Genomic DNA, 26,769 nt, shown 5'->3' with positions numbered 1-26,769 from the left:
CACATAGTAAATATAAAACACAGAAACAAGCAGTCTGTCATGAAACATACACCGAAGTGTTAAGAGTGGAATTTGAGATAATTTTTCCTTCTATCTGTATTTTGTAATTCTTTCCCAATTACGATAAATCATTTTGTGTAATTCAAAGTCTAGTTTAAAAGTGGTGTTATTACCCAACTTTTGCCTTGTTTTGGTATTACAGCCTTGATTGTAGTGGTGACATAGGAAACGCTGGTTCCAGGTATACATGGTAAACAGTGCTATGTGGGTAGGCCTTCAACTTCTTTCTAGAACCAAGTAGTTTTTTGTGTGTGTGGTGAGAGTAGAGAACTGAGTTTGTCATTAAGCTGAGAATTATGTACATTTTGCTCTACACATGAATATATAACAGAGTGTGAATGATCTAGTATATTTGCATGACAATTTCTTTAAAAAATTTTTTGTTTATTTATTTATTTTTGAGAGAGACAAAGACAGATAGTGTGCATGGGGGAGGGCAGAGAGAGGGGGGCAGAGAATCCCAAGCCGGCTCTGTGCTGTCTACGTGGAGCCCAATGTGGGGCTCAAACTCACGAACCATGAGATCATGAGCTGAGCTGAAACCAAGAGCTGGACGCTTAACCGACTGACCCAGTGCCCCTGGATATATTATTTCACTGAAAACTGGTCAAAACCCTTCATTGTGCAGGCTTGCAGGCCTGTTTTTCTGGTTGTGTTCTTTTCATCTAGGTTGTAGGATCCTCTTTCATCCCATAGCAGATTTTGTTTTGGGTTTTTTTTCTGCTGGATTTTATCAGGGCCTTGAGTTTCTCTGGTGTATTTCTCAGTATTCCCTATAAGCATATTCATTTTGGAGGTTTGCCTTTCTTACCATATGCTGTGCTCATAATGCTATTTGATGTATGTGTTATCTCCTAATTTTGCTTTTATCTTTCTGTTCAAACAAATAGTTTTGTTTATCTGGGTGTGTGGTCCTGTGTGTATTCTGTCTGCCATCTCCATACTGGTAGGAACAGTGTCCTATACACCCATGAGAGGAATATTTTACACTTTGTGTGTGTGGATAGTTGTTCATGTTTGAGGTCCAAGTCAAAATGATGTTCCAACTGTCCAATGTCTCAGAACCACTGCATGTCTCCCAGGCAGAGATACCTTAGCAATATTTGCTATCTAATCAGGGGGATGTTACATAGCAAATAAGTTTCATATATACAATGCAACCATTTTAATTTTTTTAAGTTTATTTATTTTTGAGAGAGAACACAAGCAGGGGAGGTGGAGAGAGAGAGAGAGACAGAGAGAGAGAGAGAGGCACAGATTCCAAAGCAGGATCCAGGTTCCGAGCTGTTAGTGCAAAGCCCAAAGTGGGGCTCAAAACCACAAACCACAAGATCATGACCTGAGCCAAAGTTGGACGCTTAACTGACTGAGTCACGCAAGTGCCCCACAATGCAACCATTTTAGATAGTAGAGAAGTTGGTGGCATTCTTTATTCAATATTTAGGAGAGCTTTAGGAGGTTTTGTTTTATAAATATGCAAGAAATCGTCTCAAAGAACGTGAAAAGATTTAGTAAACTGGGATAATATTTGCAACATATGAAGTTTAGTGCACCTTATTGCCTTCATCACACTGCCTTATATACTTTGTAAAGCAGGAAGAAAACCCAAGTGGCTCAAATATGAAAGACTGAAGTGCCACTTGGCTGTTTCCTAAAGATCTAAGCCACTTCAGCCTTCTGGTGTGAATGAAGTAGTACTTTAGCCTGGTTTTCCAACTAGTTGTTAGTTCAATTTCTTGACTGAAATGACAATTTTAGGTGAATTATGATATATAGGACCTGTGATATATGCCACTGAGGATAGATTTGTTTTATGTCTCTGGAATTGTTTTTTATGGATGCAATTTACATATTTTAAACCCCCTATAATTTTCATGTTTCAGCTGACTATATAGTTAAGATTATATATTTCTTGATTGTGAAACAATTACAGTGGTTTCAGATGCGTATGTTTTTCCCTCAAGTTTAGATCTCTATACTATAGTGAGGCTAATTTAGTTCCTTTCAATAAAATATTTTAAGGTCCTTTTATTAAAGCAGGAATTAGAATAATTATCATTATTTATAAAATACTGCTTAATATAAAAGCAACTCCAAGGAAATTATAATCACTCTGTAAAATTGAAAGTAGAAAGCACTTAAAAATTCATGAGTATAAAATAAAATAGGCGTCAATAAAAATTGTGTGCAGAGCCAACTTGTATTTTAGAATAGAACTTGGAAGGCTGTGCTTGCATGGAAACAATTTTCCAAACTGGAAAATTCTAATTTAAAAGAATAGCCCCCAAATCATGGTAAATATATTTCCTGTAATGAATCAATAAATGTCTAGTGAGGATCAATGGTGTGCTCAGTACTATGCTTTTAGTTTGCTATTCGCCTATGGAGGTGAGTCCTTCCAACTTGAGGTGGTAGGTGCATTGTAAAGTACAATTCATGGGGCCCAAGATGTGGCACACAGTTAAGGCTTATCATAGTGACGATGGGTAGTGTTTCTCAACAGGATCCCTATTGGCATTTTGGGTGCGGTTATCCTTTGTCATGTAGGATTTTAACATTAAGCCTGACCTGTACAACTTCACAATGATCAGAACATCCAAAATGGCGCCTAGAAAGCATTTCTGGGTGATACAGCCCCCAGTTGAGATCTGCTGGCACAGAACAGGGGCTGACAGACTTTTTCTGTGAAGAGGCAGATACTAAATATTTTCAGTTTTGTGGGCTATACTCTCTCTGTTACAACTACTCAACTCTGCTGTTGTAGCAGGAAAGCAACCACAGACAATACAAGAACAGTGTGGCTGTGTTCCAGTAAAACTTCACTTAAAAAGTAGCTGGTGGGCAGATTTAGCTTGCAGGTTATAATTTGCCAATCCCTTCGTATGTATCACAAGCCCACCGATTTCAACACAAGGAATGCTATTTGAGAACACTCAGTAGTATTTTATCAGTTGGAAGGATTTTGGCTGCAAATATGAAATCATATCTACTATTTCTAAAGACAGGATGGTTTCACTCTTGGTTAATTAAATGTATTATTGTCATAAAAGACCAAAGTACCCTCCTTTTTTCTACTCTGTTATCCTCAGCTGTTGCCATGGTCTCCCCTCATTGTCACAAATGGATGCCGGAATGTTACGTGTAGTTACAGTAGCGCACAAGGAAGAATAACATATCTGCCTACTCTCTAGGAAAACCTTTCCCAGAAGTCCCCAGCTCACTTGCTGTCAGATCTCATTTGGGGACAAACCCAAACTTGAACTAAAAAATGGCAAAGTGGAAATTCCAGTGATGTGGAATTCCACATAATTGCCATGGAATACTTAGAAGTCTCTTCCCTGGGCTGGAAAAAGATTCCAGCCCTAACACAAACCTGTGGATACACAATATTTGAATGAATTGAGTTTGTGTTTAAGAGAAAGAGCAGTAAGTTTTGAGGATTAGTGGAGGAAGATGTATGTGAGATGCCATATTTTCCATATTAATTATCTTATATTTTAAATAGAATTCTGTCTTGAGTGTTACTTGAGGCCTTTTGTTTCCCTCTGTTTTCCATTTAGTCAAAGGAGCATTTTATGTATGCCTGTCTTTGGTCAGATTAGAGGGAGGAGTTTGGATCAAGGTTCACTGGTGGCAGATAATTTCTCTCTAGTATTGAAGAGCCAAGGCATGTAGAGCCATGCCTTCCTGTTGTGAGATCAGCAATACCACCAGTGTGCAAAAGACAGTATTTCAATTTATTTAACAGAGCTTACTTGGTAGTCCTTAAGGACCTCCTTACTTAAATAAGCCCCCCAATTATCATATATATTTAGTATATTATGTGGTTTGTATTATAAGAACTGAAAATAATTTGTTGAAACACATGCTCATGGAAATGTTATAATTATTTATTTTAGTGCTAAAGGGAATACAGAAGACCATCTGGTTCTTTCAGGCTCGTAAAGGTGCTGCCTTACAATTTCAGATGAAGCAGGTGATTTGCCAAGAGAATCATTTGGGTGGCTGGAAAGTAAAGATATAACTAGAAACTGTTTTTCTCACTTCGTGTGCTGTGTTCCCTGCATTACATCATGGCATTCCTGCAGCAAAGTGCCAGCTTAAAAGACCTTATGCTTGTCAGTAAAAATGGCTCTAATTCAAGTTCTGATTTTTTTTTTCTTGGAGCTCTTCCTGAATTTTGAGCTCTTTAACTTGTCAGTACAGGGGTTGAACAAATACCTTTAGATGCACTTATATTTACTTTAGTGACTTTTGAAGAATGACACTGAAATATCTTATAGGTAAATTTATTCAAGAGACCTTGTTTAGTATCTGCTGGGAAGCACTTGCCTTTTTTATGCCAATTGTTTACTTATGTGTATATTAAAAAAATTAAATTCACAGTCCTTGCCTCAAGGATCTCAACATTCTACTATTAAAGAGACAAATGAATGAATAATTAAAATAGAATGTGATTCCTAGCACAGTAGAGGGAAGCAAATGTGCTCTGAGAGCAAGTGTGGTCTGAGTGGGTCAACAAATGAAGCCCGAGCTGAGTTTCAAAGGATAACTGAGAGTAAATCAACTTAAAACAGGGAAGAAGGTTTTTGGAGATGGAGTAACATGGGCAAAAGATTAGAGGTGTCAAAATATGGAATGTTTGGAGAATCGCTAGCAGTCACTAAATCTAGAGTTCACAAAGACTGAAAATGTAAGGTGGATGAATGCTGAGTAATAAGTCTATACTGGAGGACAGTAAATATAATTGGAACTTTATCCTTAGGCGAAGGGAGTCATCAGAGGCTTTTCAACACAGACATGATGTAATTTATATTTTGGAAAAACCACTAAGGCTGCAGAATAGAGGAGGGAGTAGAGGAGGCTAAGATTGAGGCCAACATGACAGTCAAGAGGTTGTTTCAATAACCCTAAAGAAGAAATGATGACAACCTTGGTGAGAGCACTGATGATTTGATGTAGGAGGTAAGAGAAAGGAAAGGAATAAAGAATGACTTCTCCATTTCTGACAAGGGAGATTGATAGTGGTTCTGTTCATTGACATATGACTATAGAAGCATAAAATTACCAATTTTGGGGTAAAGAGGATGAGTTCATGTTGGAGTGTTTGGAAACCTAGTAAATGATGGCATATAGGAGGCTAGAGCTCAGGCAGAAATCCTGAGCTAGAGAAATAGATTTGGGAGTTTTCAGCATCATATAAGCCACTGACATGATTGAAGCCCACCTAGACACTATGCATAGAAGAGGGAGAGACTAAGGACAAGATGCCAAGAGAGTGGAGGAAGAGCAGGGGAGAGTGGTGTCCTTTAAGCCAAGAGAATAATAGTATTACTGTCAAATACTGCTTAGAGGTCAAATAAGGAAAGAACTGAGAAAGGGTCACTGAATTTTTGAGGTGATATGTTTATTTTTATGATAAGAAATATAATTTCATGATAAGAAATATCATTAGATAAATTGAAATATATATGTATATACATATACATACACATGCATATGTAGTGAAATATATATATATATATATATATATATATATATGTATGTATAAATTAAGAATTGCCCTAAATCCTATCACCCAGCATAACTACCGCTAAAATTTTGATGTGTATCTTTCTACTTTTTCTGTATGCAAATATATTCTCCAAAATCAGATATGTCTATATATAACAAAATGAGTTCCTACTATAAAAATATGAAGCACTGCATGAATTTGCTTATTATTCTTGCCCAGAGACCATGATAATCTTCTCCACGTCTTTCCAATTTTAGTATATAAGCTGGAGAAGCACATGGTGTCCATTGAATTAAGCAACTAGAAGATCATTTGTAACTGTGCAAGGCTAATTTCAGTGGAATGGTGAGGGCAGTAGCCAGATTGTTGTGGGATGGGGAATAGGTGGGTAGTGAGAAAGTAGAAAAAGGATCATAGACCATCCTTTCCAGAAGTCAGTATGTAAGGGGACAGGAAGCATAAAATGGCAACAGAGGAGTATGATGGAGGTTTTTATTTGTTTGTTTTCTGGTTTGAAAGGGGTTTGATTTAGTTTTTTACTTGGACAAGACTTTCCACTGACTTGAAGGAACCAGAAGAGGGGGATAAATTAAGGATATTAAGAAGAGGTTGTGATTGCAGGGGTGAAGCCTTAGGAGGCAGGAAAAGATGAGTTGTGGGAAAGAGGAAACAAACCCCATCTTACAATAAGGCAATTGGGAAGGAGGTGAGAGTGGAAAAAGATGTTGAATAGCTTGCAGATGGTTGCCTGAGGTGATTCTGGTCACCTCAGAATGCAATGGCTGATACTCATCTGTATTCAGTTATTTGATGAAGACTTTTGGAATATGCATGAAACAAAGAAGTGCCATATTGGATCAGATCCACAGTGACCTGTTCACTTATGTCCTGAGAGTGGTACCAAGAGATGCATGTTAGAAATGTCTAGTTTTCTCTGACAAATTAAAAGAGCAGGAACGTTCCCAAAATGCTTTAGTTACTTTACATGATCCATTTGGGATTTATTATCCATATATTTCTGTGAAGCTACTTGAAGCCATCTATTTTCTTAACTTGCCTGCCCCCTGAGACTTACTACCTGCAAAGTAAAGTATTTAACCTAGGGAAGTTGAACTGCATGTTGGGAAAAAACACAGATTTGGGGAACAGATCTTGGTTAAATTCCATTAACCTTGGAAAAATGACTTAACATCTTGTGCTGTAGTTCCCTTATCTGCAAAATTGGAATGTGATCTTACTGACCTTACAGAAATGAGAGGATAGCATTAGGTGGTATATGTGAAGCGCCTAATAACTGCGCAGAGTGAGTGCTCATCGTGTACTGGTGACCTGACACATCTTGTCTCTCCCAGTGATCAAGGGCTCCAGTGCAGTCCAGCACACAAGGATTTGATGAGAGGAACATAAAATGATAAATACTGATAATAGACTGTAGCCAGTGGCCAGGAGTTTTCAATGAAATCTTTGTTGTGAAATTATGAATTAAATGGGAAGGATTACTACCTTGAAATGTATGGATTTAACAGAACTTCATATGCATTTCCGTAATGCCATTTTACATTTTATTTTTGTATTTACCAAAGCATATCACCTGACGTGGTGTTTTGGCTCATACGCACATAGTTAAATGCCACTGATGACCAGAAAGAAACCTGGTTTATTGTTTTTGTTTTTCACGTATGGTTTTCTTTATCAACAAATGTAATAAGGTGATTTATCAGGGGGAATATAGGCTCAGTATCACAGGTGCTCAAATATCAATCCTTGCAAAAAAAAACTTCTAAGCAAATATAATTGCTGTAATGTGTTATGGCTTTTCAAGATTAGCAATTCAAAGAAAGGGGCAAGGATAACAATACAGTGAATTCGCTCCCATTTACTACTGTAGCTGCTACTGGATGCACAACAGGGCCTGTTGACCTTAGACCTGGAGAATAAGCCACTTCATCTTGGGGGACTGAAAGAGGCAGGGGTGGGAGGCTTCAGTCATTTCTGTCTGAGCTTCTGTGACTTAATTCCTTATTAACTCACCAGCACATGTACGGTTTTAACTTTGATTTTTAAAATAAAATATAGTAACTCACTAGAGCTTGCTTTAAAAAATACAAATCCTTAAGTACTACTTAAGTATTTTTAAAGTTTATTTATTTATTTTAAGAGAGAGACAGAGAGAGAAAGAGAGAGTGTGGGGAAGGGGCAGAGAGAGGGGGAGAGAGAGAATCCTGAGCAGGCTCTGCATTGCCAGCGCAGAGCCCAGTGCAGGTCTGGAACTCACAACCATGAGATAGTGAACTGCGCTGAAACCAAGAGCCCAATGCTGAACCAACTGAGCCAGCCAGGCGCCCCACTAAGTATTCTAAAATCACTTAACAATTTAAAATGCCTCTTATCTAAATATCTGCATTTATTTTTTTATATTGTATCTTAATATTATGATTACTCTGTTTTCTTTATTTTCTCCTTGGGTTACTGGAATGCTTTTTCATAATCTGATTCATTTTTGTTTCTAGCACTCTTCTGGCAGCAAATCTAAAGGGGATTCTTTCCCCATTTTTCTGTTGCAAAAACTACTCAATATTGCTCCATCGACATATGCAACATCTGGAGGTGCTGTCGGTTACTTCTCTTTCAACTGATCTAAGTGTCCTGTGGATGTGGGAGTATCATGGCCTTACAGATGCTCATTTTTAGCTGAACTCCTCTCTGAGCAGTCCTTTCTTGATGAATGTTTTCTGTTTTTACAGTCTATGAGGCAGAGCAATTCTTGGCTCACCAATGAGCCTTAAGCAAGTCTGAAACACCTTGGTGTTTCCCAAAGCACCTGTCTGGGCCTTGGACATACTACGTGGTTAGTTCACATGCGGTGAATGAGTGAACGGTTGGATGGATAAACGATTGAAAGAAGGATGGACATGCAGGATTTAACTTCTTTCTAGAATTTTGAAGGCATTCTGAGAAATGAAAACCACTTTTTGTTTAGTCTTTCAGATAAGTGACATCTAAAGTGGTGTTCTCAGTTGAAAACCCCTACATTAGAGCCTTAGTATTGCATTTTAACTATAGTCATCTTTTGTGTGTGTGTGTGTGTGTGTGTGTGTGTGTGTGTGTGTGTGTGATTGTGAGGCTTGAAGTTGGCCAAGGATCAAGTCCACAAATCATAACATTTTTACTAAATACCCAACACTATGCTAATCATTGTGAAGGGTACAGAGTCCTTGTCCCTGAGTGTATTAAAGAGGACAAAACTTATATGAAGCAAATAGAGAACAAGACAAGGCAATTTGTGTTCAAATTAAATGCTATGTAGTGACCATTCTACTTAGATGGAACACTGATGGAATTCAGAGAAAGGAAAAGTCACAGGGCCTTGGGGACAAAAGGTAATTTGGGTTGGTGAAGAGAAGGAAGACTTCCTAAAAGGTATTGTGGTCCAACCTACAGAGCGTGTAAGTCCTTAGCAAACAATTCCTCATGTGGAACTTGGCAGTGAATGAAATATCAAAACAGACTTCACTAGTCCGTTGAAGGAAGCCCAAGTTTCTCCTAAACAAAAATGACACCCGGTTTTAAAACATAATAACTAAAAACTAGCGACACAGTTAAAATAACCACTGAAACTATGTATTTTTAATTTTTTTTTTAAGTTTATTTATTTTTTTTTTAATTTTTTTTTTCAACGTTTATTTATTTTTGGGACAGAGAGAGACAGAGCATGAACGGGGGAGGGGCAGAGAGAGAGGGAGACACAGAATTGGAAACAGGCTCCAGGCTCTGAGCCATCAGCCCAGAGCCCGACGCGGGGCTCGAACTCACGGACCGCGAGATCGTGACCTGGCTGAAGTCGGACGCCAACCGACTGCGCCACCCAGGCGCCCCTTTAAGTTTATTTTTGAGACAGAGACAGAGCATGAATGGGGAAGGGTCAGAGAGAGAGGGAGACACAGAATCGGAAGCAGGCTCCAGGTTCCGAGCCATCAGCCCAGAGCCCGACGCGGGGCTCGAACTCACGGACCGCGAGATCGTGACCTGAGCTGAAGTCGGATGCTCAACCTGACTGAGCCACCCAGGCGCCCCTGAAACTATGTATTTTTAAATATGTGAATTAAAGAATCTCTAATAGGAAGTAATACTTTCTAAACAATACCAAAATATTGCTTAGGTTGCTAGTAAGTACTGAGCAAAGAATATCTATAAAACTATGTCTAAAAGATGTTTTTCTCTAGGAAATGGACTCCACTATTGAAAAGATTAAAAATTATACTTGAAAAAATTATTTGAATCTTATTTTATATGTGCATACTCAATCAAACATTTTTGAAGAGTGTAGACCCAACACCCTGTCATATTCTACAGATGATGGAAAGAAGTAAAAAACTTGATTTGAGTTTTCCCTAATGAGTTTATAATCAAGTGGGTTATGTAAAACTGATGGCCATTTCTTAACAACAAACCACATTAGAAAAACGTAAGATCTGGGGCAGCTGGGTGGCTCAGTTCATTGAGCATCCGACTTGGGCTCAGGTCATGATCTCACAGTCAGAGAGTTTGAGCCTCTTGGGCTCTCGAGCCTCTCTGACATCTCAGAGCCTGGAGCCTGCTTCAGATTCTGTGTCTCCCTCTCTCTGACCCTCCCCGTTCATGCTCTGTCTCTCTCTGTCTCAAAAATAAATAAACATTAAAAAAATTAAAAAAAGAAAAAGAAAAATGTAAGATCTTCTGTTTCTGACTGTAAATGCAGTAGCAGTGTAGGAGTCATTGAGAAGAGGAGTGGGAGGAGGTCAATATTTGGATGTTGGATGATAAGAAAGAGGATGCCCCACTCAGGCAGGGACTTTGGGAAGCAGCATGAGCCAGGTGTTATAATGTGGCCCAAACCTGATGGAAACAGATTTTTATTAAAGAAATAAGATCCAATAGACCACGGTCAGAAAGTGGAGTGCCGAGCCATGCTACAAAGAGGACTTGAAGTTTGTTGGGAAAGAGAATTAAGCAGTCATTTTGTCTTCTAGAAAAGGAGTGTATTAGATGATTTTTTGGACTGAATTATATTAAAGAGACTGAAGATAAAAAGAGCAGTTTGGTGATTATTTTGCTGTAATCTGAATATGAAATGTTGAGATTCTGGTGAAGATTAGAGTTATATAATCGTTGCATATGGAATTCTAATTTACAGGAAGTTAGAAGGACATAGAATAAATTAATTGCCAAAGAACTGTGTTCCTATTAAACAATTTGAAGTTACTTGTGGACTATAAAGATACTTCCCCAAAATATGTTATCTAAAATATTAACAGTCTTATTCTCAGTGTTTGGAATCTACTTCCCAAACCTGAACTGCAGCATTGCTGAATGATGATAGGTAGGAAAATGTTCACCTTTGGCCAAGTATATTTTGTTTAGAAAAACTGAATCCTTTGTTGGGACTTTGGAAACCTAACAGAACATACAGAGTGAGCATTGCCTACCTGCATATCACATAGTTTTAGACCCAAGTGGAAAACAAGCCATAATTTAGGAGTAGATTGAGTTTCTTTATGCTCCAAAATGAATTTAAATGGTGAGACTGAATGTAGTGAAAAGCCAGGAAATGAATTTGACAGATACTGGTTTTCATTTTGAACTTCAAAGTACTGACTTTCTATTAGCATACTCCAGGAGTAGTGAATTTCTATTAAGTTGGCACATAGTTTTAAATTTTATAAGTATGCTATTGTAAGTATAAAAAACCCATTTCAGTAAGATATGGACATGGTTATTTCTTTTTTAATCAGCAGGCTCTAGGCTATATTATTATTAGTCTAAACTTGTTATCCTGAAAGTCTTGAGGCTGTGGAGCTTCCTTCATATATTCCTTTTTGGTGAAGCTTTGTTTATTTGTGTAGAAGAAATAACATGCTCTGAGGAGAATATAATAGTATTTTCAAAAAATATTCAGGTAGCCTTTAGTAGGCATTTATGCTTAAACATGAAGTGTTATTACAGCCTTTTGAAATTATTTGAATGATATTTTTGTTCAGAACATTTTTTTTGTTAAGTGTTTTGTTAAAAAGTATGGATGTACTTAAAGAAAGGTCTTACAGATATTATAATACTGAAGGCTAGTCTTCAGCTTTGCTTTAAGGGTATCCAAGATAACTGCCTCACTCCCCAGATAACTGCAAAGAGCAAAGAGCTGTTGGAAATTACATATCACTTCAACTTTGAATAAAAATGGTGATGGATCCTATAATTGCAGCTGTGACTTACATCCTGGGTCATCTCTCAGTTCACTGAGCCAGGGCTTTGAATGGTTATATAGAAGACAGTAATGGTCAGTATGCTGCCTCCTTGTAGTCAAAGAAAGAGGAAATGAGCTTAAATTGAGCAGTTAATGGAAGAAAAATAAGAAGCAACTCTTTTCCATGGTTAAAACACTAGGCCATGCCCTTTCTACATAGGGCACCACAGGGTACCAATATCCCTCTTCCCTACTTCCATTTGAACCCAGTTCCATTGCAGCAGAGTATATTCTGGAGGGAATCAGTGTGATCTCTACTTTCTAGGGATATTTGAAGGGTTATCGATTATCCTTCTCTGTCTTTATTTCTCAACTTCTACCCCTGCCTATATTTCCATACCCACATATTCTTCTGAACTCCAGGAAAACACACACACACACACACACACACACACACACACACACACACACACCTCTTACAATAGGGTACCTAGATATTAGAGCTGTCTTTATTAACAATAGGAAATTAGAACTACTATTGTGTTTCAGATAAAATATTTGGAAGACATTTTTAAAGCTTGAAAATAAAATTATTTAGGAACACAGGTTTTTTTGGAAACATTTATTCTCCATTAAGCAAGTATTTCTTGACCTTTGTTTCTGCTTCTGGTTAGCTGAGGCGGGTGACTCTCTCCTACTGTTATTTTACATTCTTCACAGTGATCACTATGATGGCAGTGATTGTAACAGAAAAAGGTGCCAGGGGGAAATATTGGAACTTTTGGAGAGATTGGGAATTGGTACCTGTTTGAAAAACCATGTATGATTGATTGATTGATTGATTTTTTTTTTTTTTTTTTTTTTTGAGATAGAGAGCTCAAGCCGGGTAGAGACAAAGGGAGAGAGAGAGAGAGCTTGAGCCAGGTAAAGGCACAGAGGTAGGGAGAGAGAGAGAGAGCGAGAGAAAGAGAGAGAGAAAATGAATCTCAAGCAGGATCCACCCTCAGAGTGGAGCCTGATGGGGAGCTCAGTCCCCCAACCCTGGGATCATGGCACAAGACAAAATCAAGAGTCAGTCACTCAGCTGACTGAGCCAACCAGGTGCCCCAACCATGTTTGATTTAAATATGACCCTTCTGCTTTCCTGTTGAGAATCATTTCAAGGCATTGGATCCCCTAAAAAGTGTAAATACCTTTTAGAAAGTGTAATGACAACAATTACAGTGATAATTTTAATAATAAAAGAGGTGGTATTATTACTGATCCTAGAGTCTCCACCGAGATATCCCATATGTTCCCGATCACTGTTCCTCTGTTGGCATGCATGGCTATGGTCTGTGTTTACAAAAGTGGTTCTCAAAGTGTGATTCCTGGACCAATAGTATCAGCCTCATCTGGAAATGTTATAACTTGTTAAAAATGCCCTCTGTCAAAATGTAAATTCTCGGTTCCACCCCAGACCTGATGAAAGGGAAACTCTCTCGGTAGGTCCCAGCAGTTTGTGTCTGAACGTGCCCTCCAGGTGGTTGTGTGATCTGAGAGCCACCTATTGCTGCCATAAAAAACTTACCACAAACTTAGCAGCTGAAAACAACATAAATTTAATATCTGATAGTCTCTGAGGGCCAGAAGCCCAAGTGGACTTGGCGGGGTCCTCTGCTTAGCATCTCACAAGACCAAAACCAAGATGTTAAAGGGCTGTGTTTCTTACTGGAGGTGCTGGGGAAGAATCCATTTCAAACTTTATTCAGGGTTTTGGCCAAATTCAGTACCTGGTGGTTGTGGTACTGAGGCCTCATTTCTTTGCTGGCTTTCAGCCACAGCACCTTCTTAGCTCCTAGCTCTCAAAACCCACCTGGATTCCTATGTGCTTTGCATATGGCCGCTTCTGGCAACAATAGGTTGAGTCCGTCTGCCATGCTATTCTCCACCTGACATCCTCTCGCCCCACCTCCCTATGCTCTTCTGCCTCAACTGCGTCACCTGCGTTCTTGTCTGCTACATCTCTATGACTCCTTTTCTTACCCATTGCCAGCCAGGAGAATGCTATTTTTAAGGGCTCAGCTTTATATTGTGCCCATTTGGATAAATACAGCATCATCTCCCTATTTTAAGATCCAGTGATTAGTGACCATAATTGTATCAGCAAAGTCCCCCTTTACCATGTAATGTGACCTACGCACGAGTGGAACACAAGGGGTTCGAGGCCATGGGGGTCAAAATTCTGTTTACTTGGTGTGACTCATACAGGGTCTTTTTATTGGCTTTGCCAGGGTGTTATGTTGCTCACTAGCTAGCCCAGCCTCATTGTGTGCATCCCATCCTTGCCCCAAGGTACCAAAGATATCTGGAGGAAACTGAACTCAGGACCTGCTTTGTCTCACCAGAAAGTGCAGCCACACTTCCCATGGGCTCCACATGTGTATCAGGGCACCTGCCATTTGTGCCATTTGTGTCTCCCTTATGTAACATTCATTTTTGTCAGTTCTCTTCTCCTCTCTCTCTGTTTTTCCATTTCTCTCCGTATCTCCATTCTCCTCCCTAGTTCAGAAGTTCCATAGTAATGTTGGCATTAAACTAAGCCTAGGAATTCTTTAGAAGTAATAAAACATTGTTGTTGTAAACACCGACACCAAAGCCAGGCAGTTTAGGTACAAATTTTGTGACCTTGGACAATTTTCTAAACTATTTTATACTTTAGTTCCCCTATCTATAAATGGGAGGTAATGATAATGCCAGATCATTAGTCAGTATTATTATTATTTTAAAAAATTTTAATGTTTACTTATTTTTGAGAGAGACAGAATGTGAGTGGGAGAGGGGTAGAGAGAGAGGTTAGACACAGAATCCAAAGCAGGCTCCAGACTCCGAGCTGTCAGCACAGAGTGGGTGTGGGGCTTGAACTCAAGAACTGCAAGATCATGACCTGAGCGGAAGTCAGACACCTAACCCACTAACCCATCCAGGCGCCCCTAGCCAGTATTATTAATCATGAAAGTAACAATGTGATTCAGTGTTTCTAGTCTAGATTCTTGAAATGCTGAAGAAATTTAGAAAATTATCTCATTTTCATATCTTTTACTTTCTTAACAAAGCTTTGTTTTCAAGCATCTTGCCTTACAGGGTCTCCATGGGTCCCCACCCCAATGGACATCTTGAACTGGATATCCAAACAGACAACATGCAAAGAAGTAAAACAAGCACTTTTTGCCTATGCAATTATTTCACTGATTTTCAGAACAAATTCATGAATTATGTAAGGGTATTACCATCCTTATTTTACATTGATGAAGCTGAAGCTTCGGTTAAGCAATTGATTCAACATCGTACGTGCGGAATAGGTGAATAAACTTCCGTATTAGCCATTAACTTCTTTTCAATTTGCCTGTCAACTAAAGCTAGCCTGTCAGCTAATAAAGCCTCACAGAGTTTGTTGGCAATGGAGCTCAGTTTTGAAGAGACAGATTTGTAAAGAGAATCTGAAGCTGGAGCTCCTTGGAGGAAGACAGGTTTGGGGGGCCTCCTGGACAACTGGAAAGCTTCCTGGACCATTGCTTTGCAAAAGAACAGGAGTAGGAATGGTGCAAACTCAGAAAGGTGAGGCAGAGAGTTCAGAAGACATTTTCTAGGAATGCCTAGAAAGGGAATCTCTGCACTGAATTATGCACTCCATTAACATATTTATCACTCGAATGCCTTCCCTAGAAGGCAACCTCAAGGAATTTTATCAGGACACTGTCCAAAGACACAAAGCATTTGACCCTTGGCTATTTATAAGGGGCCTTGTTTTATTCTGGCTTTTCTTTTTGTCAGGTTTTGCTTTTTCTGGTGTGAGTGACAGATGGTTGCTAGCATCCTGGCCCACATTTCGTCTTTACCCCCATGAAGAGAGTCTGAAATTATCTAAGATACTACCCTGTAGACCATGTTGGCACCTTTCAGGGATATTTGATATTTTGATACTTTTCAAGAAGAAAATCTTCTCAGAGATTAAATAAATTGCTAAGAGGTTGTTTTTGGGCTTGTAAAACCATGATGTATGGAAGAAGACAACCTTGCTGACTTCTGTTACAGTCCCTTCTTTTTACTTTTCCACGTGTGCCATCAGTGTTCTAAGTCTCCTTATCAAAAGCAAGCAAAATAAATATATTTTTTTCCTTTGAATTTAAAGCATTGAAAAAAATGCATTTTCTTTGCTTAGAATCTCTTTTGTGGGCAAAATAGACTACATTAATTGTACAATTGTGTAGTGTTTATTTGAAACCTTGTCATTCCATCCTTGGAAAGATGAAAGGCTGGTGTATGTGACCATACACTCCATTTGTTCTCTTGCCTTCTTCTTTAGGTCAATTTGGTTGTTCCACTCAGAAGAGAGTCCATTTGGATTTCTATTTTTTTTTTTAAGGTTTATTCATTTATTTCTGAGAGAGGCAGAGACAGCGTGAGCAGGGGAGGGGCAGAGAGAGAGGGAAAGAGAGAATCCCAAGCAGGCTCTGTGCTGTCAGCACAGAGCCCGATGCAGGGTTCCAACTCATAAAACCAAGAGATCATGACTTGAGCCAAAACCAAGAGTTGGATGCTTAACCAACTGCGCCACCCAGGCACCCCTGGATCTCTGTTTTTAATGGGTGCTTCCATATTCCCCCTAGAGATAAAAAATTGCCGGAAGAAGATACCTAATGTTTGGAAAATAATAACAGTAATAATATTTCCAGAAATGTTTTCTATCCATTAAGTTATTTAATCCTCACAATAAACCTATAAAACACTTGTCCTGATTTTTCATTTGAGGAAACTGAGGCTCAGGAAGGGTAGGTAATTTGGACAACATCACAGAGTTGATAAATTGTAAGGCTTCATTCAAACAAAGGTCTATTAGCCATAATTCTGTTAGCTATTGTTAAATAACAGTTGATGACAAAACATCTCAGTGATACACAACAGCAAGCATTTAATTCTTAATCCTGTGTCTGTGGATTGATTGGTAGCTGGCTGACCAGGCTTGGTTCAGCTGGTCTTGGTTCCAGTTGCAGCTTAGATTCAGGTTTGCTCCACAAGTCTTTCTTACACTGTAGGACCAGTGAACTCTACGTGACTCATCGCAGGAGGCAGTAGCACAAGAAGTCAAGTCTAACCACACAAGCATATTTCAAAGGTCTATTCGCATCATATTTCCTAACATTCCATTGCCCAAAGCCCAGCCTCAGTGATGTGGGGAGGCATTCTCTTTTCATCGAGGTGAGGGATGGAGGCTGGGTGACTACCGAATAATCACTTGATCTACCTTAAAAGCCTATGTTTTCTTTGCCCTTATGAATTTATAAATATTGAAAGCACAGGTGGGATGACCCTCTCAGTTAAGAGTCAGCCATCTTGTGTATGCTTGTCATGGGGGTTACACACTGTCATTTCTACTTACTGACTGTAATTACCCCATTTCTCTGCTCTAGAGGTTGTGTGACTGTTTGTCTCTTCTGTGCCATCATCTATCCTTACCAGCACTGAAGGGGAAGATCATCAATAGTTGAATATAGGAGACTAAGGTTATGATCATTAGCCAAGAATGGAATCATTTTTTTGTTTGTTTTTATGCAATTTCAATTAGCTGAGGGCTTTGATGGGGAAAATGTTTCCAGTACAAGGCCTAGTCCATTAGAAAGCAATCAAGTGTGTGCCCCAAATAGCAAGACATAAACTCTTCTAAAAGCAACAGATTGCAAGGAATATACTGGCTCAAGTAGTACAACCAAAGGAGCTTCTTACCTTCCTCTTTCTCATGCTCAATAGCTGGCTTGAAGTGAGGATGCTCCTTAGTGGCAATTCAGTGGGAAACTTAGATCTCAATAGATATCTCAGATAGCCTGGGTTATGAGGTAGAGATATTGCATACGCATCTCTCATGCTTGGTCCTTGGTAATTTGGATATTAAGCCAAATTACGAAAATATCATAGAATAGAGGCAGAATTCCTAGTTTTAGTCGAAACCACATCAAAAACTTAGTGGCTGGGAAAACACCATCTAAAGTTTCCATGACTAGATTTTCCTCTTCAACAAATTAACACCATATAACCTTTCCTTGCCTTTTGCTATTGAATCTTACCTGTGTCACAAGAAGTGACTGAAAAGATTAATTTCCACAGGAATAAATTAAGTCAAGTGATTTACCCAGCAACTCTTGTCCTTTCATGTTTAGGTTTATAAGGGCTATGTGACCTTCAGGACTCAAGGCTCTAACTCTGCTTCTTGGCTTACAGTTGGCTTGAGGTCTTTGTTCGGTGTCTCCCATTTCTGCCTGATGCATGCTAGTGTCTCTGATGTGATTATCCTAGCATTTTTGTTTCTCTTCTCAGCATTTTTTTGAATGTCATTTCTTTACAGTTTTGAATTGGATTATCTGTAGAAGATTTTATGTGCTTTCCTTTCTCTGCCAGTACACACAAGCATGTTCATGCAACAAATGGCAACTCTCTACACAGTCTTACCCAGTACCTTTCACATTGTGTTAAAATGACTTCACTGCTAGTTATCTGGCTTTCCTATAGGACTTCCTTGTGCGTCAACATAATTTTGCTACACATTATTCCATCAGAGCTTGAAACACACTTTCAGGGAACTTGCAAAAACTGTGTTATAAATACCGGACCAAGATCATTGAGGTAGATCTGGCCTCAGTGGGGACAATGGTATCACGTGCACGTAGAAAACATCTGGCATCTTCACCCTTCCATGGCACGAGAAGGTGTGTGGCCCCACAGCAGAATTCCGTGCATGTCAGAGCTACCATTTGTCAGTTGGTAGTGTGAATGGGAAATGTGTAAAGTGTTTTAGGTTTTTGGAGGACAGGCAGCTTGTCTGTGCCAACTATTGTTGTTGTGAAGGAATACCAATCTAAATCTACCTATATGGTTGGATCGCTGTACTTGTTTTTTTCTTTTAAACATGGCAATTGGAGAGAGGTAAAATACCAGCACACTGTATCTTTGCCTTTTCTCCCCCCGCCAAAGCAAATTTGTTGGGTGTATTTGCTGTAGCAGTGCAGTAAAGAGGCGTGTGCCTATTGTGATAGGCTTTCTTTGTCGTGTTAATTTTAATAGCAGTAATCATCTACATTGATTTATAAGGAGGGAATGGAGTGGGGACATTGATTCAAAAGAAGAGAATAGCTATGAACAGTGTGATTTGTAGTGGTATTAAAGCAAATGATTCAGATTTAGTTTGTACATTCTAAGGTTGCTTGTCTAGTGGTTAGTTGTCGAAATGTATTCAGCAAAGAGCAGTCAGTTTCTCACTGAGAAACACACCCCTGATAGAATGTATAATTTATTCTGTTGAGGCCAGGGCCATATTTTGTGCTTGATATGTGGGAGAATGCTACCCGCCCATCAGTGGTTCTTAGGTAGGAGAGGATTGCTTTAGAATGAAATAAATAACCTTATCAGACACTAATTTTATGGGACAAGAATGTAAATGCAGTGAGTAATCAGAGAGTATGTATATAGCAGCAAGCTAATTTTCAAAACCGTCATCACTCAGTTTGCAAAATATCTTTCCTACTTAAGAGGATGAAACTCAGCTGCCACAGGGAGTATAATATCCTCAGTGGCCAGTTATGATGTGAAGAAAACAAAGTAGCTATTTGTTATGAAATAGATCCCTCATCTGGTGATCATGGTAGATTTACTGTGCTTCCTGAAAATCTTTGTTGGTTTCCCAGCCCCAGTTTGGTGTCTTTTCTCAGTTTTTCCATAGCCCTCTGCATTCCTGGGTCACGCTGAGATGTAAGTGTTGCCTACCTTGGCTCTCTCTACCTTGAAACCGTAAACTACTTGGAGTCAAGGTCCAACTCTTTCCCAGCACATAGCAGATCGATACATGTACTAAATATTGAGTGAGTGAAATATTTCCGTGTTAGTTGAATCCCAGAAGTTTGTCTAATGTACACAGGTGTCATCAGGAGCTCTCAGGTTTTAATCTGATTCCAACACCACCGCCTCACATAGTTCTGCTTTCCCCATCTTTAATTTGACAGGTTTTAACGAGACATATAACCTCCAAGTATGTTCTGAGTTTTGGTGATTTATTTATCTTGAACCCCCAAGGTAACAGATTATTTCAGTAATCATTATTTCTTACCAGTAATGTGTGTTTCTATAGGGAGCATGACTTCGGCAACTTCACCGATCATTTTAAAATGGGACCCCAAAAGTTTGGAAATCCGGACACTAACAGTGGAGAGGCTTTTGGAGCCACTTGTTACACAGGTAAGGCATGGTTTGAAACACTTTTGTTACATGTGTATGTTTCTATTGTGATTATATGGTAACACTTCAAAAACCTTAGAAATCTCTAAGCAAATAAATCATGCCATAATGCTGATCACTGAATGTACGTTACTGCCAGAACTATGGACAGTTTTATGGCCCAATAACATTCTGAAGTGCCTTTTAACAAACTCATCGTATGATGTTTGAAATTAGGTTGATGAGATAATTAAAGAGGGGGCCTTGGTGAAGGGGACTCTCATTTGCAGTAATGAATTCAAAGTCTAAATAAACTATCCCTAGTTCACTTTCAGATGCTAGTGCACAGTTGGGAAGAACTGTTAATATTTAAGAGCAAAGTGTATTACTTTTTCTTTAGTTTACGTTGGAGAATTTATCATGTTGGAAAGTTGAAATGTTCCATTTTTTCTGTTGTCACAGTCACCACATTTCCACAAGATGACTGTCAACAGAAAAAAAAATATCCTCAGGATTTAAGTTTTAAAAGTTGGCTTTTAGTACCTTAGGAAGCATATTATCTGCTATGTTAAACTCAGAAATTCATGGAATGTGAAAATTCAAGGTTTTTATGGTATATTTTTAGGGAGGTATACCAAGTTAAGTGGAGGCCCTTCATACTGGTTTCCTTTAACTACTATAACAGAGTACCACAAGCTTGGAGTCTTAAAGCATCACAGATTTATTACCTAGGTTCTGGAGGTCAGAAATCCTGAAGTCAAGGTGTTGGTGGAACTGCATTCCTTCTGGAGGTTCTGGCAGAAAGTCCGTGTCTTTGTCTCTTCCGTCTTCTGAAGTCCACTTGCCTTCTTTGATGCCTTCTTCGTATTCAAAGCCAGCAATGTAGCATCTTTAAATCTCTCTCTGACTCTGATCTCTGCTCCCTGTCCTCACATCTCCTCATATTTCCCTCTTATAAGGACCCTTGTGATTATACTGGGCCCACTCAAACAGTCCAGAACAATCTCATCTCAAGATTCTTAACCACATCACAGCCATTTAAGATAACATATTCACAGTTTCCAGGAAGTAGGACACGGACATCTTTGGGAATCGTTATTCAGCTCAGCATATTCTGCCCTGTGCCCACCCCCCTACCAAAAATTCACATCCTTCCCACATGGAAAAGACCATATCCCCAGATTCCCCAAACATCTCAACCTTTTATATAATCTTCTCAAGTCCAAAATCTCATCAAAATTTCATCAGTTTAAAAATTACAAATCTCGTCGTCTCAATCATCTAAAGTAGGTTTCGGTAAGGTTCTGGTTAAAATCCGTTCCTGAACAAAATTCCTCTCCATCTGTTACCTGTAAAACTAGAAAACAAAATATATGCTCCCGAAATGCATTGGTGGCACAGACATAAGAAAATAGTTACAGATGTTCCCATTTGAAAAGGGAGAAAGTGGAAGGGGGAAAAAATGGTTATCAATCTCAACCAATTTAGAGATCCAGCTGAGCAAATTCCCTCAGTTTTGAAAGCTTGGGAATAATCCTCTGTGGCCTGAGGCTTTGCCCTATGCGCCCGGCTCTACACCCTAAGAACTGCTATTCCTTTTTCATGAAGGGTAGCGCATATTTTCAGCTGAATATTTTATCAGCACATTTGGGAGTCCAGCAGCCCTTTTGAATTGTATCCTTTTTGTCACTCTCAATCCAAACTGGCAGTGTAGAAACACTGGATATAACATTCTTCAGAAACGTGTAGTTCTCCCCTGTATGTCTCTGGGGTTCACTCTGTTAGAAAACAGGCTACTTCACAGAAAATTCCCAGATAATCCCATCTCATTTTTGGCCTCTGCTGAAATGGCTGGAGATCCAGCAGTCACATGCCTAAACTCTTCAAAGAGCACTCTGTATGACTGAATACCGTGAGCTTTCAGTCCTTCCAAGGCACAAGCCAAAGGTTATCCAGACATACAACTGGCTTTCTCTCCAGATCATGCTTTCCTGAGAGTGAGTTTTCTAATTCCGGTGCCTTTTGCAATCTACATATGCTGAGAATTTTCCAAATCCTCAAGTTCTGGTTTCTTTTAGCTTAACTGTTATTTTCTCAATTTCTTTCTTTCTTCTCACATTTTACTATAAGCAGGGAGAAGAAACCAGGTCACTTCCTGGAAAACTCCTCAGCTAAAATTCCATCTTCATTATGTAAAATTTGGATTTCCGCATAAGTGTAGGACACAGTTCATCCAAGCTTTCTGTCACTCTTTCTTCCATTTCCTAGTACCATGTTCTTTATTTTTTTTGTGAGCCCTCACTAGCGTCTCCTTTAGCACCTGCCTTTCTACAGTCTTTTTATGATGATTTTGATATCCTCTCAGATAATAGAGGCTTTCTCCACTATGTACCTCAATTCCTTCTGAGTCCTTGCAAGCAAGGCCTTGGTAGCCCTGTTTTTACTGAGTCTGTTCAAGGAAAACCTAAATTTTTCTATTAAAATTCTTTAAATTTTTCTAGCCTCTGCCTATTATCCATTCAAAAGGCACTTCCACATTTCTTAGGTATTTGTTATAGCAGCACCCTACTCCCCAGACCAAAATCAGTATGTTTCCAATTGCCTTTCTAACAAATTACCACAACCTTAGGAGTTTAAAACAACACACATTTATTACTCTCTAGTTCTAGAGGCCAGAACTCCTAAAGCCAAGGTATTGTTAGGGCTGTGTTCCTTAAGGAGGACATTCCTTCCCTTTGTCAGCATCCTGTGTGCACCTGCATTCCCTGGTTGTGGTGCTTTTCTCCTTCCTTAAAGCCAGCAGCATAGTACGTTCTCCAAATCTCTCTCTCTCTCTCTGACTTCAGTGTTTACCATCTCCCCTCCTCCTCAGACTGTAACCCTCCTGTTTCTCCTTAATGAGGACCCTTGTGATGACATCAGGGCCACCCAGATATTCTAAGATAGTGTCTCCATCTTGAGATCTTTAAGTTAATCACATCCGCAAAGTCCCTTTTATTATTTAAGATAACACAGTCACAAGTTCTGTCGTTTAGGTAGAGGACATCTTTGTTTTTGTTGTTTTTTTTTTTTTAATTTTTTTTTTTTCAAAAGTTTATTTATTTTTGGGACAGAGAGAGACAGAGCATGAACGGGGGAGGGGCAGAGAGAGAGGGAGACACAGAATCGGAAACAGGCTCCAGGCTCCGAGCCATCAGCCCAGAGCCCGACGCGGGGCTCGAACTCACGGACCGCGAGATCGTGACCTGGCTGAAGTCGGACGCTTAACCGACTGTGCCACCCAGGCGCCCCGGTAGAGGACATCTTTGTATGTAATTGTTGAAACATTTCGTTAGATTTATGCACACTTTTCACTTGGTCATGATTCTTGTTAGTTCTATCAAAATTTCTTCGAGAAACACTTAATGCTCATAGGATCTTAGATTTGGGAATATGTTGGCCACTCAGATTACGGCCTGTAGACGAAGGCCTATGCATGAGTTGTTATTGGTCTGCATTAAGTATAGAAATAGAAAGTTTTAGACTTTTTATAACCATTTTACAGAATAATTTTATGTGTGTTCATCTAAGAATTCAATTTAGACTTGTATTTTTTATCCTTTTAAATTTTTGAATCATTCATTTTGTTGTATTTTACAACGCTTTGCTTTATGAGGTATTGGAATAACAAACATACAGCTTTTCATCATAGATAACCTGAGAAAGACTGGCTAAGGAGGTATTTTGGAGTCAGAATAATCTGCTTTTTAAGCCTACTCAAAAGCAGACTGCCTTACCGCACCTGGGTGGCTCAGTCAGTTAGGTTAAGTGTCTGAGTCTTGATTTTGGCTTAGGTCATGATCTCACAGTTCCTGAGTTCAAGCTTTGCATCAGCTTTGTGCTGTCAGTTTGGGATTCTCTCTCTCCCCTTCTCTGCTCCCCTCCCGCACTAGCTCTCTCTGTCTCTCTCTCAAAATAAATAAATAAATGTACAAAAAAAAAAAAAAAAGCAGATTGCCTTTTCCTAGCCTCAGAATTTTACCTTCAGATTATATATCAGTATATTTAATCCTTATCATACAGATTAAATGAAACACAATAATTAAAACATAATGACTGTTATAAAGTAAATGTTGATTCAATGTAGTTTCCATTTGTCTGTTTTTTTTTTTTTTTTTTGACGACTATATATTCAGGCTTCTATTAGCTATAAACCAATACTGTATAAGTCAAGGAAAAACATAGGAATGAAGCTCGCATGAGGAAACAAAATATTACACGTAAACTGTCTTTTACGTCTTACAATGTTCTGGTATTTATATTTTGCTGTTGTACTTGCCTTATCTAAAGAATAGTATATCTAAGATTACAATTAAAGATTATTCTTTTCCTTATCTTTCAGTCCAGTTACCTAAATCCTTTCAGATAAAGGCAATGCATTAAAAATATTTATTATTACATTATATATTATATAACATTATATATTATGTTAATGTATATTGTTATATTATTTATGAATATGATGGTTATTAATATTTCTACTTATTAAATTTTAATTCATATGTGTTAATTTAATACAGGAGGATGCTTAAAACTCTGTTGAAATTCACATAGTGATTTAACACTGTAACAAGTCTTAACATCCCTTTAATGTCTTCTGATATCTAAATGGATTATCTTTCTTTTCAGTGTTCCTACTCTGATTTAAAAGAGAGAGAGATTCTTTTCAAAATGTGACTTTTCAGACAAACTTCTCTATGTAACATTATGGCTTTGCTATCAGGACTAAGCATTCCCTCCCCTAGAATAAAGCCTTTAATGATAGGATTGACATGATTGTTGACCTTTGAAGGAAATATGAATAAGAAAGAGAGATAAGAAAATACTAGGAATAAACTTCTTGCTTAACATATATTTATTTTTAAAGATGGAACTGAGAAAGAAAATCAAAGCCCTATTTGTCTCTCTCTCTCTCTCTCTCTCTCTCTCTCTCTCTCTCTCTCACACACACACACACACACACACATACACAACTTTATGGACTGAATAAAGTTCATAGCGGTATTCAATAACAGTATGACCGTAACTATCCTACAATTTTTCTGTGAGGGATAGATAAGTAATGAGATAAATATCAGAAATTAAGTGGTTCTCAGTAAAATTCATTCACTGTCATAAAAGAAAAATGACATTAGGAATTTACTATTTATTATTTAAAATAGCCAACAAAACTATCTCATTCCAACCATGATATAAATGAGGCTGAAGCATAAGAGACTCTTAAAAACTGAGAACAAACTGAGGGTTGATGGGGGGTGGGAGGGAGGGGGGGTGGGTGATGGGTATTGAGGAGGGCACCTTTTGGGATGAGCACTGGGTGTTGTATGGAAACTAATTTGACAATAAATTTCATATATTGAAAAAATAAATTAAAAAAAGTAAAAATAAATAAAAATAAATGAGGCTGCATTTTATCTTAATGTTGAAATGGCAAGGTTCCTTTTGGAGAAGTTTTACATTATGGAAATCATGAAATTTCAAATAAAAAAGGATTCACCTTAGAAAGTTTAGTACTTGAACAAGATGCCCAAACTTTTTATTAATTCAGAAAAAGTAAAGATTTTTAATAGGCCACATTCTGTGATACTAAGTTTTATTAGGAAACTTAAGCACTTTATTAGGCAATTTTATTAGAAAACTAAAAAATATATTAGAAATTAAGAAGCACTCTTAGATAACTCTTAGAACCAAAGGGAAATGCAAACTGTATAAGAGTTAATGAAAAAGGTGATGTCTTCCTAACAAAATATACACACCCAATAAAAGCTGTGCTTACTATAAAATTTTAGCTTTCAATGCCTTTTTTATTAAAGAAAAAAAATAAAAATAAGCTAATTGTTCATCTTAAGAAATTAGACAAAGAACATCAAAAGAAACTAGGAGAACAGAATAACAAAGAAAACCGGAATCACTAAAATAGAATACAAACATTAATGGGGTTAAATAAATTCAAAATTTGATCCTTCTTTGAAATGGACAATAAAAATTCTTCAAGGCACAAATTATGGAAAATATATAAAGAAAGAACATATAGGATTATGAATGAGAAAGCATAAATAATTCCAAGAACAAGAGATTTTAAAAGTATAGTAGACTATTATATGCAACTCTACTCTGATGAAACATGCAAACATAGAGGATGGGAATAAATTCCTAGAAAAACTTAAATTACCAAAATACATCCAAAAGAAGGTGAAACTAGAATAAGCCATATACATATTGGAAAGCTATTTAAAGATCTGTTATCAAAAAGCACCAGAACTGGGTTACATGGGTGGCTCATTCAATTAAGCGTCCAACTCTTGATTTTTTGCTCAGGTCATGATCTCATGGTTGTGAGAGATATCCCCATGTTGGGTTCTGCACCGAGTGCAGTGCTTAAGATTTCCTCTCTCCCTCTCCCTCTTCCCCTCCTTTCTCTCATGAGTGTGCACATGCTCACTCTTTCCCCTCCCCCAAAAAAGGCACCAGAACAGAGGGATGCAAAGGTAAATATTATTAGACATTTAGAAAACTGATAGTCATAATGTTATTTAAACTAATATTTCAGCCATAGAAAAAGATAACTCCTTAATCACTTTTTGAAGAGTCATAATTTTATTTTAAATAATTCAAAATACTTTAAAATAACTCTTTTTAACAACAGGACAATGAGGGGCGCCTGGGTGGCTCAGTCGGTTAAGCGACCGACTTCAGT

At 38.3% G+C, this 26,769-nt stretch overlaps 1 protein-coding gene and 1 non-coding gene across 5 annotated transcripts in view; one reads left to right on the top strand and one right to left on the bottom strand.

Annotated features, from left to right (window-relative positions):
* The window catches only part of CTNNA2 (catenin alpha 2), a 1,114,437-nt gene that overhangs the window by 123,412 nt on the left and 964,256 nt on the right, over window positions 1-26,769 (top strand). For all 4 annotated transcript variants that reach the window (XM_025932078.2, XM_025932082.2, XM_086700738.1 and 1 more), the window contains exon 2: window positions 19,948-20,054. In XM_025932078.2, coding sequence (XP_025787863.2) covers window positions 19,953-20,054 — 102 coding nt within the window. In that variant the 5' untranslated portion in view covers window positions 19,948-19,952. The remainder of the gene's footprint in view (window positions 1-19,947; window positions 20,055-26,769) is intronic.
* Window positions 5,750-5,852, bottom strand: LOC112869729 (U6 spliceosomal RNA). The gene has a single exon (XR_003224390.1). It is a non-coding gene; the product is annotated as a U6 spliceosomal RNA (small nuclear RNA).

Source organism: Puma concolor, chromosome A3 (assembly GCF_028749965.1).
Source record: "Puma concolor isolate L17-30 chromosome A3, mPumCon1.1.hap2, whole genome shotgun sequence".
Taxonomy (NCBI): Eukaryota; Metazoa; Chordata; class Mammalia; order Carnivora; family Felidae; genus Puma; species Puma concolor.
Note: the sequence above shows the minus strand (reverse complement) of the source record. Positions and strands in the feature narration are given on the sequence as shown.